The 18150-nt window shown below is 41.5% G+C and overlaps 1 protein-coding gene across 3 annotated transcripts in view; it reads left to right on the top strand.

The window, feature by feature from the left end:
- The window catches only part of acap3a (ArfGAP with coiled-coil, ankyrin repeat and PH domains 3a), a 115685-nt gene that overhangs the window by 65272 nt on the left and 32263 nt on the right, over positions 1 to 18150 (top strand). For all 3 annotated transcript variants that reach the window (XM_078169799.1, XM_033628897.2, XM_078169798.1), the window contains exons 5-9: positions 11304 to 11362; positions 11696 to 11879; positions 15368 to 15412; positions 15498 to 15593; positions 16149 to 16223. In XM_078169799.1, the coding sequence (XP_078025925.1) occupies positions 11304 to 11362; positions 11696 to 11879; positions 15368 to 15412; positions 15498 to 15593; positions 16149 to 16223 (459 nt within the window). The remainder of the gene's footprint in view (positions 1 to 11303; positions 11363 to 11695; positions 11880 to 15367; positions 15413 to 15497; positions 15594 to 16148; positions 16224 to 18150) is intronic.

The raw sequence follows: 18150 nt of genomic DNA, 5'->3' as shown, positions 1-18150 counted from the left end.
ACCTGCTGAAGAGGAGACTGAAGGGAGTAACCCCCCAAAACAAACAACAACTGAAAGAGACTGTGGTGAAAGCCTGGAAAAGCATCACAAAAGAAGAATGCAAAAGTTTGGTGATGTCAGTGGGTCACAGGCTTGATGCAGTTATTGAAAGCAAAGGATTTGCAACTAAATATTAAGTCTCATTCACTTTAATCTATTTTAAGTTTATATGTTCCAATACTTTTGCTCACCTAAAAAATTTGTGTTCCATTACAAATAATGCTATCTTCTAAGTTGTGTATCAGATCCAGATGTAAATACCTGGAAATAAAAGCTGAAATGTTGATCTCTTGTCTCATATTCATCTTTTGATGTCAAACCCAAATGTTTTCAGTCGACAACAAAAGTAAACGAGTTGGACTCACTGTTCCAATACTTTTGGAGGGCACTGTATCTGTGCTCAAACACTTTGTTTTAGTCGTGTTCCCTACACTGACAGCTTTTTACTGATCTTTTAAAGGTCCAGTGTGCAGGATTTAGGAGGATATTTTTGCAGAAATGTTATTCATATGTTTTCTTTAGTGTATAATCACCCGAAAATAAGAATCATTGTGTTATCGTTACCATAGAGTGAGTCGTTTATATCTACTGTTGTTCTACAGTGGCCTAGATCGGAAAAACCAAACACTGAATCTAGAAAGAGCCATTCACGTTTCCACGCCAGCCACAAATTGACCCTTCACTAAGCCATTTGTGATGGTCCGACAAGCTGTCGCAGTAAGCATGGTGCCCACACTGTAACTAACTGCACTCCCTGAAGAAATATGATCATATTTTTGGAAAAATGAAAGAGTGATTCCAGAGAGAAGCAGACAGAGGGGTCTACAGTTTGTGTCTGAAGGATATATCCAGGATGTCAAACTGACTCAGCAGCAACAACAGGTTAAAAAGACAAAGATAGTTAGAAGCTAAAGCCGAACTATAGGCTACAGATCACAGTGTAAAAGTGAACCACCACATCACTGCTGATCGCCACACAAGACAATGAATATAAAGGGAAACTATGCTGATATTGAACCAGCTGTGTGGCATCACAGTGTGCACAGATGAACGGTGTGATGACACAGAGCTGGTTGAATATCACAAAGTTTCCCTGCTTCCCTTCACTGGTCCCTGTACAGCAGGGTCGGTCTTTGTTTCACTGTTATAATCATTAAAAAGCAAAAGCAGCATGTGTATACATTCAGTAGGCTATATCTTCAGTAGCTAGCTAACCTACACTTTTCAGGGTTTGATTTTGGTTTTGGAACAGGGAAGAAACATATATCTTTTTCCAACCTCTCCAGGTAACGAGTATCATTAATACACGACGTGCCCCAGGCACAACATTTAGCTCCAAATCCACAAAACCAGCCTGAAAATGAAGGGAATCTGAAACGACTGCATTAGAGTCAATGCAGCACAGCTGTGTTGTTGTTGCACCCTGGTCTGAGCTGGCCTGATGTTACGGTTCGCTAGTCGCAATCTGTAACCTCACCACTAGATGCCACTAAATCCCCCACACCAGACCTTTAATTGTAAGATTAAGCTTGAAGCCCTTGAACAGTACAAATACAAGGAATTATGGACTCAATCGTGGCTGGACACAGCAGTGTCTCACCACGCAGTTTTATTGTTTGTTGGCCTTCAACAGTGGACTGCAGCTTGGCAGCCATCTTGCCTCGGTTTCTCGCCATCGACCATCCTCTCCTCGCTCTGATGACAGTCCACTCATATACATGTAATCAGAACTACGTCACTGTAGAAACATTGATATGCTACTTATGAAATGTACAAATGTTACACATCCGTGGCTTGCAAGAAATGTACACTGCCAACATTTTCCTCTGCGACATGGCCACTTTATTAGGTACACCTGTAGGATCTATTGAAATTCAGTACAACAGCCCTGCCATAAAGTTTCTTCAGTTCAGTTTTTTGTTAATGTAAGAAATGTGTAAATTCAAATATGTTTATTCTTGAGGTTATATTTAAAGGTATTTAACTGGACTACATTGTATTGAGAGGCAGAAGAGTTGTATCAGATTGTAGAAGTGTACCTAATAAAGTGGCCACTTAAGCTCACTCGCTTATGTTTGATTTAAAAATGGGAAATAAATAGATGTGAACAACTCTGGCTGCTGTGTGACCACTGATGATGTCTAATTTAAATCTCTGATGCAACAACCAGTCTCAAAAACCTTTAATGGTGTTTAACCAAAGGAGCAAACTGGCAACAGCAAAGGAGCAAACTGGCTTTACAGGGAAGTTTTCAATGGATGTAACTGGGTTGTTGAAGCATGATCAGTCAATCTTCCTTGATAAAGTAAAACAACAACAGTTTCCTGTCTGATTTGACAGAAGACCTTAACTCGTGGACTAACCCTTGTGCACGGTTCACTAATCTGGCCAAAGATAATTGCTTTACTGCTTTCATTAGATCAGTGTGTGTCCCAACATGTCTGGGAGATTTACGAACTGGTAGTCAGTACAGTAGTCCATTGTGAGGGTGCTTGGAGCCGTCTCATTCCTTAGCTCTGATATCAGGTCATGGAAGATGTGCCAGATAATCCTAACTTACCTTAAACATGTTTGACAGTGTTTCCTTTATTCAACCACATTCCAACTCTGTGTATGTAACACTGTGTGTGTTTCTGAGAGGAAGATGTTATGATAGTCATCGATTGCTGGGAAGATTTCAAATCCAAACAAGAGGAGGATCTCATTCATAAACTCTACAGTGTAGCTTGAGATGACTGGAAATTGGGCGTCAGGTTTGGACGTATCCTGCCGTGCCTGATAAGAAGAAATTTTGAAAGTCATTAAAGGAGAACTTCCCCCCCCAAATTAACAGTATCACCTTTCAATTACCCTATGTTATGTCAAGTTTGTGAAGAAAACTTCTTGCATGCCTCCACAATGAATGAAGAATCCAAAAAAGCAGAAAATTCTGGATGACATGAAGTCATAAGGGTCTATCATTAAAAGCAAAACTATATCAAAACATCCGTTTACAAACTCTCGAAATACTAGAAATATCTTGAAATACTGGATGTGTTGCTATGAAATTAGGACATTCATGGTCCCTAGAGGTTTAAAGGAGTACTTCACCCCTCAAATGACTGTTTGTATATTAATTAGTCACCCTTTGCTATGTTGAATTTGTTAGAAAAACTTGATTTTTCCTTGAATGCCTCCACTGTGAACGAAGAATCCAAAAACAGAAAAAATCCCGATGAATTGAAGTCACAGGGGTCTGCAGTTAACAACAAAAGAACTATATCTCACACAACTTGTGCAGATTCAAGTCTCATTTATCCAGTCAAATGCTCAGTACTTCGCAAACAGACAGCCCTGTCTGACGGGGAACTGAACTTAAACTGAAACTTATCTGTGCTCTCTTCAAAGCCAGACTCCATTTACAAAAACATTAATTTTACCTCACTGAACATGGGAGCTTCTGGTCTACCACTGCCTTGATTAGTTAATTTGTTTGTATTATTATTTGAAGTTGGTGTGTTAAAGGGTTAGTTCGGCTTCACCAAAGTCACACAAAAACATGAACTAACTAACTGATTGAGGCAGTGGTGGAACAGCAGCTCCTGCGTTCAGCAAGTTAAAATGACTATTTTTGTTAATGGAGTCTGGCTTTGAGGGGAGCATAGAGAAGTTTCACTTTAAGTCTGGTTCCCTGGCAGACAGGGTTGTCTGTTGGGGAAGTACTGAGCATATGACCAGATAACTGAGACTTGGATTATACTGCACGAGTTGTGTGAGAGTTTGTAAACATTTTGGTATATATATATATTTTTTTTGTTAAACACGGACCCCTATGACTTCAAGTCATCAAGACTTCTCTGCTTTTTTGGATTCTTTGTTCACCGTGGAGGCCAGTGTTAATTTTGACAGCTCATGTTCAGTTCAGTTTAGGACGAGATATTACAATACCTTGATGCACTGTGAGTGGGAGTGATAGCTCCGTCTGGGGGTTTCCGAGTGGAAGCCAAATGGTTAGGGGGCGATCACACAGAAATGAGACGCTAGAGATGCGGATGCTTCAAAGACGAAACGCTGGAAGCGAATATTCAATGCGCGCTAGCTACTGGCGTCTGACGCTCACAAAGTTGAAAATATTTCAGCGTCTACGCGCGTCTAAAAAGAAACGTCGGTCGCCGGTCAGACGCACCATATCATAGGAAAACAATGGTTTTACTGACGTCATGTTTCTAGCATTTCATCTTGGTGTGATTGCTCCCTTAAGGTTAGGTGGATAGAAAATTAAGAAAGAGCGACGTCTGTGCAGACTGAACTCTCCCCTACTGGATCAGGCCGTACACTCTACCTCCCCTTGCTCCTTAATTTGAAGAGGGAAGAGAGACGAAACTAACAGGAGAAAAACGCACTTAACTTCAGTCGAGGTGGAGTTTAACTGCTCAGTTGTTGCGTTCGTGAGTGATAGTTGGAACCATGTTGGGGGAGGGGGTTATGGGTTTAGGGATGGTAAAAGCTTCATTGGGGTCATCAGGTGGGACCCTCCTTCACTGGTGTTTCGATGATAGGCCCACAACACCTCCAAAGGGCTCATCAGCAACACCTGGCATCCCAGGCGGCCCTCTGCTTTTACTCCCCTGGACCCTGCTGTTGTTAGCGGCATTTCAGAGCATAAGTGGTGTCTCTTCTCTTAATCCGTAGCCACCAGCTTGCCTGTTCCTCTGCACCAGAGAGAGTTTAAAAAGAAAAATACAGTGTTCTTCACAGATTCAAGGTAACACAGAGTCAGATATTGAACTGTTCCTTAAATAATAAACCTCTGGAGGACATACAAGTCCCAATTTCCTTGCAGTGCATCCAGTATTTTAAGATGTCGTCAGCTCCATATCATTGTTGTGGCGAATTAAAACGTTACCTTTTATGCTGCTTGTTGTTGATCCTGCGGTTGTTTACATCAGAGACAACCTCTGGCATCTTGTCCCATGGAGGTCGGGGTGTCAACTTGCCACAAAGCAGCTCAGGAATGCTGCAGGCTGCACTACCCCCAGAGCCAGGAAGTCTCACAGCCGCTCTCCTGCCAGCACTCACTCATTCACAAACATGGATGTGCGCTTGTTGACTTCACTACTTTTAAAGATGGTGGTTTACGTTGAGCGTCAGTCCACCTCACCTCACCTCTGCACGGTGCCCAAAATAATCTTACACCCGGGTGTTTATGGCCGCCGCACACCGCCGCTCTGCTGCTTCTGTTTTGAGTCATTGCATGTTTGTGGGAGTCCTCGATGGCACAGGACTCCACTTCTCGCTTACGCTTTTTAAAGAGCATCCAGGAGAACAGATTGACCACACGTGCACAGTCACACAGGGTGGCCTCTGAACATGATGCTGTGCATGACGCCATTAAAAGCACTTTATTTACTTGACTACAAAAGCTGGCTCACCTGTTAGCGTGTTACTGGCGAGGTGGATAACACAGCGTCTGGTGCAGCATCAGAGGAATTCCTTTGTTGGTTTCTCACATACAGTGAAGTGGATGGTTTCTGATGTGATGAAGCAACAAACAGGACGAGAGGGCGGCTTCGTTCTCACACTCATTTGGACCCAGTGAGTTTATAGAGCCGTAAAATGAAGCCTTAACCCACCATCAAAACAAATACGTCTCTTTTAGTGCTGGTGGCAGGAAAACAATGACCACTTCCATCTCAGCCACATTCTTATTTTGAAGTCTGGTCAAGTTAAACTCATCTGTACTTATTTTGAATCCTGGTTAGGGACTGTTCATTATTTCAGAGGTTGGTGGTGCGAAATGAGCGAGGTATGTCAAATATTTTTTGAGCACTGGGGAGGAACTTGTGTTTTTTTATTTTTTGGCTCAGGGGAGGGACATAGAGCTTTAAATGGTTGTGTTTTGTATTTATTTTAAATACCATTTGAACCCCTGAACCTACCTGCAGGTTAGAAAGGCATGGTTTTTAAATCAACAAAATCAAAGACTGTAGTATTGATAAGCTTGTTCCAGATAAGCTAAAATGACACCCGTCTGTAGTGTAATTTGCTGCCTATCTTAAAACTTGGTAAATACTTTTTAACTGAGCTGATGACTGAGACAAATAGCCCCTCTTCTCTCTACCTGTGCTAACGGTACCTGCACGCACTGAATGAAATCAGCAAAAAGGGGGGAAAGGACAGAGAACAGGAGGAATGATTGATACAGTGACTGATAAATACTAAACTTTATTCAGTATTTTGATGTCAGAAATATTATTTATTTAGTGACTTTGTGGTTGTAAAAATTACTGCTGCTCTAGAAACAAAATTTTGTTATATTTAAAATATTCACTAATCATTTTCTGAATTTATTCTTTTTAAAATGAATATATTTTCTAAAAACCAATTATTTAGAAATGAAAAAGTACCAGTAAGAGTATCTATTAGGGTAGTAGTATCGATAAAATCTTAATGATACCCATCCCTAGTAAAAACAGAAATTATTGTTGGGTTTTCAAGTTTATGACAGTCCTTGAACACATCACCCTTTCGACAGGAAATCTGAGCTTAAAATAGTGATATTACATCAAAATTCTCATGTCGCATTTAAACTGTTTTGCCAAAACATAAATTTGCATCAGCTCCTGTAAAAAAAACAAACATGCATGACAACAGTGAAAAACCAAGCCTTTTTTTCCAACTCCAGGTATTACTTTTTAACCTTTAACTTGTTACTTTTGAACAATGAGGTGTAAGTTTTTACCTAATAACGTCCGCCATGCCAAGTTACCGTGATTCATTATTTATTTGGGAAAACGGCCATGGTGCACATGTTGCTAATGCCAGCTGTGTGCGCACTGTTATGCAGGTGTGTGTGTGTTTTTCTGTGCATGCATGTGGGAGCATGTGGGATGTGTAGGCTTATTAGATTTTGAGATTTTGTGTGGTAAGACCAATGACGAGTAGCTGGTGGGCACCCATATTTTGCAGAAGTGCACACACAGCTTCTGTAGTGCTGCAGATTGGAAGGAGGGCGGATATTTCGCTTAATGTTGTGTTTGTGTCGCATTACTCGTGCAAGTTTAAAGGCTAGAATATTTTGCGTTGACTCGCTTTACATGCACGAATAACCTGCGTCATACGCAAGTGAAATCGCTGAATGGATGAATTAACGTCGACTGGTATGTCTTTGGCATCATACGTCCCTGGAGGATCTCAATGTTGATTGGCTATCGCGGCGCAAATCTGTCACTGACGTTCAGATTTTTCAACTTTCGTAAATAAGCGTATGACGCGAAATTGCGCTATCCGCTTATTTCACGTATTTCATGTCACGCCACATCCATGATGTCCATCGGGCCATCCGATGGGAATTTGGGCCTAATTGCGTCTTTACGTTGACTTCACATGTAATTCACCTGCGCATATTGATTTATTTGCACCTAGTTTGAACACAACAGAAGAAATTAACAGTTTGTTTGGATGCTAACTCCCGTGCTGTTGGCTCGTTGCATTGGCTCCTGTACCTACATTTAGTGTAAATATTTTTTAATAATGGTTATTTATGTCATGCATTGTCCTCCAGTCACTGAGGGAGGCTCAAGGAAACATGTTTTTACCTTTTTGGTAGGGTCAAGATAAAAAAAAACCTCCTCTGATAAGTAAAGAACAGTCCCTTAGTGGCTCCCTCTGTTGTGTACAGCCTACGGTGGCATCTATAGAGAAAGTGTCTTACTCATCATCAGCACCTGTAATCCCGAGTTAAAACTCCCATAATCTTAGTTTTATAGGGCCTTGCAAATCTTCTAATCCACACACACAGTTGTATATCCAATTATTCAGGCAGGATGAGGACGCAAACCCTTTAGCCCATCTCGCTACTCAGTTGTGGTGATGATAGCACATGTGCTCTGACAATTTGTCTGAGTGGGTTTGCACCCTGCATTGGATGCAGACTCTGCAGTGTCACATTGTACCAAAAAGCCTCCTCTCCTCCCTCACATTCACTTCCTCCCTCCCTCTCTGCCCGAGTGACCTATTTAGCAGCAGCAGCAGCAGCATGGCAGGAGCGATCACAGAGGATGTGCTCAGAGGGCGAAATAGAGGAGGAGGGATCTTGGATGTAAAACACCTAAAAGAGCGCAGGGTGTTATTGTGTTGGAGCGGGTGCAGCTTGAGTTAGAGTGACATTCCTCCACCATTCATTCCAGCAGGCTTTAAAGGCTGATTTGCATCGTGTGTGTGCATCATGTGGGAAAAGCTGTGCGTTGTCGCCCTCTGTTGGTGAGAAATACACTGTAGGTGTTTTGACTGGAGCACAGTGTGTTTTCCCTCCAAAATTTGTAGTTTCAGTGTGTGTGTGTGTGTGTGTGTGTGTGATTGAATTTTATTGACTCTGTCTTTTATGTGTATTTTCTCATTTCATTAGGTAAAGCACTTTGAGTTGCACTTGCTGTATGAGCTGTGCTATACAAGTAAAGTTATTATTATAGTTATTATTTTATTATCGCACAACCCAATCGCCAGAAAAAGTGTTATTTCGTAGATCATGTTTTGGCTTAAATACCCACTTTTGGGGGCACAATCCCTGCAGGAAAAGCAGCAATGTCCCAGTAAAACACAACTGCTTTTCGTGCCACTGTCCCCGCCAACAGGTGGCTACAAACGCCAACATTTGGACCCGAAGAAAACACTGAAAAAACAGTAACGAGTCACTAAAACACAACTTGTTTTGTTGTTTGTTAGTCTCAAACAGTGGTCTGCAGCTTGGCAGGTGTCTCACCGAGCTGTCAGACCATCCACAATCCCCTCCACCTCCTGATGACCAACTCAGCTCATATACTACGCCACTTTTGAGGCGAAAATATGATATATATGAAACATACAAATCTAACGTATTCATGGTTTGCAGAAGCATACAATGCCAACATTTTGTTCTTGCGATTCGTCTGTATCTTACATGTTTCTCTTATGTGAAATAGGAATTTAAAAAGCGACTACTAACCACAGCGATCAAATAAATGTGGTTTTATTATGAATTCTGTGTAAATTCAAACTGTAGTGGTTTTAATTTGGTTTCAACTTCAACTTTATTTTGTCCCTGGACGGCAATTGGTTGTACAGCAAGTAAAAACACAAACAAATGCACATAAATAACAATCAGGGGAGGCATTTTAAAAAGAAATGTCAGTAGGGATGAAGCAGTTCTTATACCTGTTACTCTTAACAGGGCGAAATCTGAGCCGAGAGCCACAAGGCAAAAACTGAAACCCGGAAATGAAGGGGCGGGAGCTGTCGGAAAGGATGGCTTTAGACTTCCTTCCTATCTGTTTGTGAAACAGGACAGATAACGCGCTCTGCTGAGCTCCCAAGATCTCGCTACTTGTTTTCATTATACTACATAGTGCATTTTTGGACTTGATGTTGAGATTCCTGAACCAGCAGAGAAGAGAGTACGTCAGGACAGACTCGATATAAGAGCTGTAAAATAGGATCATAAGAGACTGGTCAACATGAAACTGAGACAGTTTCTTTAGGCAAGACAGACGTGACTGGGCTTTTTTGCACAATGCCTCAGTGCGGCATTAAAATTCAATTTGTTATCCACTACAGCCCCAAGATATGTATTCTCTCGGGACCTCGAAGAAAAAAAGGTTTATCGTTTTGATTTTTTTTTCTTACATAATGTTTCAGAAATGTAATTGTAAATGTAAAAAAAAAAAAAAAGAAACTTACATGACATTTACATGTATTATTAACGGTATTGTGCATGCTTTCACCTGGTTATATGTAGTGTGAGTGCATGCATGTGTGTTTACAAGACAAATAATCCACGTCTGACTTTTCCTCAATAATTTTTAACAAAATCTTTTCTGACTCAGTGGCCTCAGTGCTGTTTCCTGAAGTATGGAAAATGAAAAGAAGCAGGTCCCACTGTCCCCGAAAGAGGACATGGGTTAAAATGTGTACTTTGAACGGCTTAAAATGAACATACACTTCCAAAAATGTAATATAATATAGTTAAGACTCTCATAAAAGATCATAATCATCATCATGAGGAACAGAAACAATATCTCTTTATAAATATGATCACTAAATTTCCTTCGTGCCATAAACATGTTCGCTGCCATTTGAAAAGACAAAAGATATGTTCAGCAGGTCACTCCTTCACGTGTGTGTTACATCACTAGAAACCCCAGGATGTGTTTTTTAACAGATCAGGACTCAAATGGACTGCATGTGTGATGCTGGTGATAAAGGCCTCAGTATCATGTTCCCCACTGAGGGACATGAATTGCTGGTTTTCCACAGAGTCAACCACCTGTTCCTTAATGATGTGTTTTTTTGAGAGGTTGAGGGTTAATGCCTGACATCAATACACGTCCTTAGTTTTTTGTACATTTAGATGAAGAAATGCATTGTCACACCAACCTACAAATTCATCAACTACAGGTCCATGGCTGTTTTCATCAGCATGGAGGAGACGAATTATTACAGAGTTGTCAGCAAATTTTAATTATGAATTAATTATTGATAAAATTATTTTCATTTTTGTAAATCTGCAGTTATTTTCACAATTAATATATGATTTTTTTCCTCTGTAAAATGTCAGAAAATTGTGAAAAATGCCCCATCATAACTTCCTACAACCAAAGACTACGTCTTCAATTTGCTTGTTTTATTTTATTTTATTTTCTTATCTTATTTCATTTTAACTTATTTATTTTTATTTTATTTTATTTTATTCACTTTATTTTACTTTATTTTATTTTGTCTTATATTATTTTATTTTAATTTATTTTTTATTTTATCTTATTTTATTTTGTTTTATCTTATTTTATATCACTTTATTTTACTTTATTTTATTTTTTCATTTATTTTATTTTTTATTTTTTTTTATGTATGTATTACTGTTATTTATTTATTTATTTATTTATTTATTTATTTATTTATTTATTTTTCGGACCAAAAGTCACCCTATTGAGATTTAGTTTTCTATCCAATAAGACAAAAAAAAGCAGCACTGAGAAGCTGGCACAGGTCGTATTTGATAAATCACTTGCATTAAATCTGTCTATTAATCTGTTATCAAATCAGTTTACATCGAATTTGCCATTGATTGACACTGAGTAACTGACTAATCATTTCAGCACTAGTTTTGATATTGAAACCAATTCTTCGAATGGTTAGTGACACAGTAATAACAGCTCTACGTCAGTAGTAGTTTGAACATTTTGGCCATGCTTTTTAACTCCAGGTGTACGAAGAATCAAGAACCACTAACCTCTTCTTTCCATCTGTTTCAGATCCTGTTCGATCAGGCTCAGCGCTCTGTGAAGCAGCAGTTGCACAACTTTGTGAAAGAGTGAGTAAACCCTCAGCTCACCACACTTCAGTCAGGTGTCCCTGCAGAACTTTAAGATGTATAAAAGATTCAACACAGGTAGAAACAGTCTTTAAAGAGCAGACGCACCCTTGTTGCCCCCAAAAACTTTTTTGGAGTTTTTAAATATTAAACACAGAACAACCCTCTGCAGGTTGTCACAGACGTATCATGCACCGTGCAGCAGAAGTAGGTCACCTGTGACCTCACGCTGACTCTGTGAATACCCAGAGATCTGTGATGCTGCTTTCTCCTGAGCTGGGCTGGAGTTTGTTTAAAGTTACTCATGTCTCACTTTAATTTTGTGTCCGACAGGGATGTTCGCAAGTTCAAGGAGACCAAGAAGCACTTCGACAGGGTGCGAGAGGACATGGAGATAGCGCAGGTGAAGAACGCTCAGGCGCCGAGGAACAAACCTCACGAGGTGGAGGAAGCAGCCGGCACACTCAGCATCACTCGCAAGTGCTTCCGACACCTCGCTCTGGACTACGTACTACAGGTTAGAAAAATGACTCATTTGAGAATATGTTTGCTTCCTACATTTATTTATTAATTCTAAATGGAGATTGGAGAATATTGATCCCACTGTAAAGAGTCATTGTAACAGTGTGTGTATATTTGGACGCTCCTTGAATCTCTTCAGACGACACTGTAACGTATTCACATTCCAGTCACAATGACCGTGACGTTTTCAGCCTCCAGCGACGTCTGCATCCGTCCTTCCTCCTCTGTGACACATCCTCCCCTCTCTTCATATGCAGCGTGCAGTTTATTTTGCCCACAAGTTGTAACCTCCTGCCCACGGCGGCCCGCGGGGCAACAAAGAGACTGATTCAGTGTGATCGCTGTGATGGCCGTGCCCTCTTTTCCATTCTTCACTCTGTCTGCTGGCAGCTTTCTCTCACTGCTCTCAGACATGTTACCCTTTTGAGTCTTAATTGAAAGTGTCTCAAGGCGGAAAAGGTCAAAGCTGTAGGGAGACGCGCTATATGTGCGAGTGACCTCTTAAATGTAGCACAAAATGGTATTTAGGTTTGCATCGGTTAAGATGTACAAAGCCACAGGGACTCTGTTTGTGTATGAGAGTGTGTTTTGTTGCCTTTATTGTTGGTGGAGGAAGTAATCAGATCCTTTTCATGACTACCAATATACTCAAGTGAAAGTATGTTAATAAAATCAGGAGAATGTAGCCATTATTTATTGTATCATTAGATTATTATTACTGATGCATCAATGTAAAAGCTAGTGATGTGCATGATTGGTCAACTAGCGGATTAAACATTGCTACCATTGCTAGTTGGCACCAGAAACGTCACCTCATCCCAGTCAAATGCATGAGCACACACAACAAGCAGCAGCAGCAGCAGCAGCAGCAGCGACCTACCATCCGACACCGGCACGCCGTGAGGATGGAAACAGAGGGCTGAGTGCACAGAGCGCCTGCTGCAGCAACCAGTGAACTTCACTACAAGCCCATTGGCTGTTAAAGCTGACATGCTAAACGTTCTAAAACCAGCCGCTGGAAATTTGACCAGCTGAGCTGCAGCTGACACCATCAGCCATCTTGAGTCGAGCTCAGTCCGGACAGTCCACACCGCTGTGCTGCGTCCTAAAACAGTTTCGTCTCGTTGCAGATCTTTGGTCTGAACAAGCATCTGTTAGCCACTGGTCTTTAAAGACGCCGACAGACGGCCACACCACATTTCGGCAGAAGATTCCGACAGACATTCAGAAATCTTGAGACATAATCCGCCGATCCAGGAACGCCACTACCCACCTCACCTTATCTGGGGTCGCGTTCAACCCCCCCTATGAACTAAAATCACAACAACGCTGCTTGTGCTGGCCCAGCCTGGCCATCGACCGGAGGGGACGCCCGAAGCGTCGGGTCGGGGTGGCTGCCTACAGTAGTGGTCGGGTCTGATGAAGGGTGAGTAACCCATTTACCCCCTAGACAGCTCAGAGATCTACACACATTAGGTAAGTGAGGCATGCGTTCAAGTCCAACTGCACACTGCAGGGAAATAACGAAGCTTAGTTAAAGGTTACAGTTACCAGCACAAGCAGCGTTGTTGAACACGACCCCAGATAAGGTGAGGTGTGTAGTGGCGTTCCCGGATCGGCGGATTTTGTCTCCGAATGTCTCCGAATTTCTGAATGTCTGTCGGAATCTTCTGCCGAAATGTGGCATGGCCATCTGTCGGCCTCTCCAGCAGCCAGCTTCGACTCCAATCAACCGCCGCCTTTTCAGGTGTGTGAGCTCCTAGGAAGGGGAGTTACTTAGCTGCCTTTCAAGTACGTTTTGGTTAATAGAAAATGGTTTCAAATAGGGCTGGGAGACATAACAACTAGATTTAGACAATACGGTTTATATCGTTATCTCTGACACTCTCCGTACAGCTCCGCCCCACTCATTGGGTGTTTCCTCAAAGTCTGCCTCCTGCAGAGGCAAGGCGAAAGTCCTTCCTAGCATTCAGTGAACACACATTGGAACAGGCTAACAAGTGCGCGTCATTAACCCTCAGCAGGCTGACGGGGTTTCAGGGTACTGTGATCATTTTGTCACTCTAATGTTGTTGTACTATTTGATCAAACAGAGCTGTATTTTCAAAGTCATTAAGTTAACCTCACTAACTCCACGAGGACACTGACGTCCTCGCTCCCCTCCTCCTCTGTTAAATGGTATCTCCCAGGCGCACTACGTCATCAAACCATGTGATGTTTGGTATTGCCGGATTCAGGAAGCTCTCGGCTTTTCAAATATAACTTCGTTTTTCTTTTATTTCTTGTGTATTTCGCACCAGAGCAGCCTAAACGCACATAGTCAAAAATCACAATGAGCGGTATCAAGTTATGTCATGCCGTTTTTCGATGGGAAAAGTTACAGGATTACGAGATGAGATACGGCGTCTACAAAGTGATATCATAACTTTCATGTTTCATATGGCTTTATTCTGGTGATGTTCTATGGTGTTTCTGTGTCAAAAACAACATCAGCTATCACAATCACGCCTGATATCAATACGGTACAATGTTTGAAGCTGGCTGAGTGTTGTTCGATCACTGATAGTACTGTTTTGAAGCCGAGAGACTGACTTATCTTTTGGAGCTCTGCCTGGATCTTTTCATGGAAAATTCACTCTAGAATGGTCATACTTTGTGCTTTCTCCTTCAAATTTGAAACAAGTGTTCATTGATAGTGCACCTACAGCCCCACAGTGTCATTTACCTGCTCAGATGAAGCCACAGACAGTTATTCATCCTGAAACACATTTTTTGTTTTAGACGGACCAAAATCTTCAATTTTTTACTGACTTCAAATGCCCATTACTCTGTCTCTGTATCACCGAGAGTATTTCTGACACTTTCACAAGAAACCTCATGGAGTTTTCTTTCTGGAAAAACCTCATGCATGCATGTAGTCAGAGCGGCTCAGAAGCTACAATCATTTTGATTTGGGTATGTCATTTTAGGTGTTTTTCCTACAAAATGGGTGCAAAAGGTTTTGGAAGGATGTGCTAGACACTCTGAGAGCAGTGTTCCATCAAAATACCCCCAAAGATCCAAGGTGATTCTCCTTGGAGCAATCCCTGAAGGGTATAATTGAATGTATCACAGTAAGATGGTTGAATCCTGAACCTCCAACGTACGACATCTGGATTAAAAAAATATGGGAACTGTATGAGACAGAACAAATCACATATGCACTCTATCTTTACTCTGTTTTTTAAGACTCTACTTGTCTTAACCCTGGGTGAATGTTACGGCAGCTCAAAGCTTTGTGCATTGATCAAGTGCAGGGCTTGTCTTTTAATGTTGATGGTGTTACAGTAAGAAAAGTAAAGTATTGTCCACTAGATGGAGTTATATCAGTGGCCTGTTGGTGTTAAATGTGGTGTATTGTTGAGGAAACCATCAAAACAATAATCAATACCGCAGAGAGTCTAATTTGTTATTTACATTAAAATATTGTGTCTCTCTCTGCAGATTAATGTCCTCCAGGCCAAGAAGAAATTTGAGATCCTAGATGCTGTAAGTCAACACAGACACACAAACACCTGCTTTGTCTTTAGGTTATATTTCACATACAAATACAGCTGTCCTCTGTCCCACCCAGATGCTGTCCTTCATGCACGCCCAGTACTCGCTGTTCCAGCAGGGCTACAACCTGCTGGATGAGATCGACCCGTACATGAAGAAACTGGCTGCTGAGGTGAGCAAAGCATCTTCATCACCACTCAGCTGATCTGTGTCACATCCCCAGGCGCTCCGTCTGGATGTGAACCAGTTTGATCCTCATTTGAACGATCGACGAGGCAGTTATGTAATCCTACCCTGTGAATTTCCACTTGTTCATTCATACGTTGGATTTTTTTAAATTTGATATCGGGCGCATTGAAGCGAGTATAAAGCTTCCTCTCCACATGCAGTAAAAGGCTCAGTTACAGTTCAAGCCCATATTTTAACTGTTGGATACACGTGTTATTGTGGAGGGAGCTGTTTGTCCCAGCAGGTCGTCTGCTGCCGGAGAATCGATGCTTCATTACCAAACTCTGACCTAACATGTCATTGGAGGCTTAGCCTGTGTTTGCAAGAGAAAACTGTTACAGTCAGCTTCTCTGAATCACCCGTCACCTCTCTGACTGTGTCTTTACTGCTGCTATATATGTCAGAATTACCTCACTACATAATGGAGAGTGACACAGGATCTAAGTTTGGCTGAATAGAAACACTGAACTTGTTTTTCTTTCTGTGAATGGACTGTCAGCTGGATCAGCTGGTGATTGATTCGGCCATGGAGAAGAGGGAAATGGAGCATAAACATGCGACCATTCAGCAGAGGGTGAGTTCCTGTTTGCTTTGGATCAACCAAATAAAAATTGTCGGAAAATTATACCAAAATATGCAAATTATCTGCAGTTCTTAAAGGGACAGTGCACCCTAAAATCAAGAATACATACCTCTCCTCTTACCTGTAGTGCTGTTTATCAGTGTGCGTTACCAAATGTTGAGATATCGACCCTAGAGATGTCTGCCTTCTCTCAAATGTAATAGAAATAGATGGCACTCAGCTTGTGGTGCTCAGAGCAGTAAAAAACTATATTTGAAAAACTCAACAGCAATGTCTCTTTGCAGAAATCATGACCTGGTTACTCAAGATAATCCACAGACCTTGTTGTGAGCAGTTTCATGTAGGAACTATTTTCTTGCTGCCAAATTACACCCGCCAACTGTATCACTGCACAGAAGGAAGCGTTCATCTACTGCTGGCTCACCGAGCACAACCTAGCTAGCTAACGTTACAGCTCAGCCGAGAAAGACACCATTAATGTTTATATCTTGCGCTGTTACGAGTCAGAGCCTCTCGTTCATGAGTAGATACACACTTCCTTCTGTGGAGTGATACGGTTGGCAGGTGTAGTTTGGTAGAAAGAAAATAGCTCCTATATGTTGATTTTATTTATTTATTTATTTATTGGCATTTTGAGCACCACAAGCTGAGTGCCATCTAGTTACAGTACATTATTTTGGAGAGAAGGCAGACATCTCTACGGCCGATATCTCCAACACTCGGCAACTCACACCAAAACTATCCAGGCTGATAAATAGCTCTACACTGTTGCAGCTGTTGCACACCCATAAACTAAAAGTGGGATTGTTGCGTCAGTGGATTCTGTGACAGGAAGCTGTTCATTCCTTTTTAGTGGTGTTTCGGGCAGCGACATCAAATCTGCAGAAAACATGGTCACTACGGTGACTAAAGTAGTTAGGAAGCTCATCGACTCAAAATGTGCGAGTGAAGATTTTAGCCAAAAAAACCTTTTACATACTGAGAAAAATAGCAATAAATAATAAATAATTCTAGGGCCATATTGTTCCAACTGGTTTTCCATCGTACTTTTGCACTGTTGCCGGTTTGAAATGGGTAATATATTGTATTTTTTTTTGTGGTGTTTTAAAGGTCTTAAAAGGGCTTAGATTTAAACAGAGAATCCTGATATGGCTTCAGTATTTTCTTTGAAGAAGAGTAGGGATTTCCAGTACAACATGACCTACTTTTAACATGTACGGAGATGGGGAAAAATTGGAAGAAATAAAACTCCAGTATCGCTTAGCAGAATGCAGAACACCTTAGTTAAAGGGAAACTTTGGACCCTCTTCTCTTATGTTTTCGGTCAAAGTGATTCATGACAGCACCAAGTTTTGAAACTGGTCCAGTATTGAGAGAGAGCGCTGCAGCCGACACCAGCGAAACTGAGAAGAGGAAGACACACTATCTGTACTCCAACATAACAAACTCTTTCTGGCACTTTTCCCTCCAACTCTCAGTAATGTTTTCAGACTTCTCGTTAGCAATACTTGGTCACAATAACAAACCGATCTCATCAACCGACTGGTAAAGAAAAATGTTTCATTTCTCTGTGAGGTCCTGTCCATAGTGTTTTCAGTCACTCATAATAATGATCCGAGCCTGTCAGTGGCAAAAACAGGCACATTGCAGCCTGTTTCACTACTGCCAGCTGCAGCGACCTCTCTCAATATTGTACCAGTTTCAAAAATAGTTGTCTCCGTGAGATATTTAGACACAAAAACATGGGAAAAAAAGGGTTCAGGTGGAAAAATACCGAAGTTACCCTTTCATTGTTATCCCTTCACTCAGTTTCCATAACCGCTTATCCTGTTGGGGGTCGTGGGGGGGCTGGAGCCTGTCCCAGCTGATATTGGGCGAGAGGCAGGGCACACCCTGGACAGGTCACCGCACTACAGAC

This window comes from Epinephelus lanceolatus, chromosome 8, assembly GCF_041903045.1.
Source record: "Epinephelus lanceolatus isolate andai-2023 chromosome 8, ASM4190304v1, whole genome shotgun sequence".
In the NCBI taxonomy this organism is placed as follows: domain Eukaryota; kingdom Metazoa; phylum Chordata; class Actinopteri; order Perciformes; family Serranidae; genus Epinephelus; species Epinephelus lanceolatus.
The sequence above is the reverse complement of the archived record's forward strand: the minus strand, read 5'-3'. Positions and strand labels throughout refer to the sequence as shown.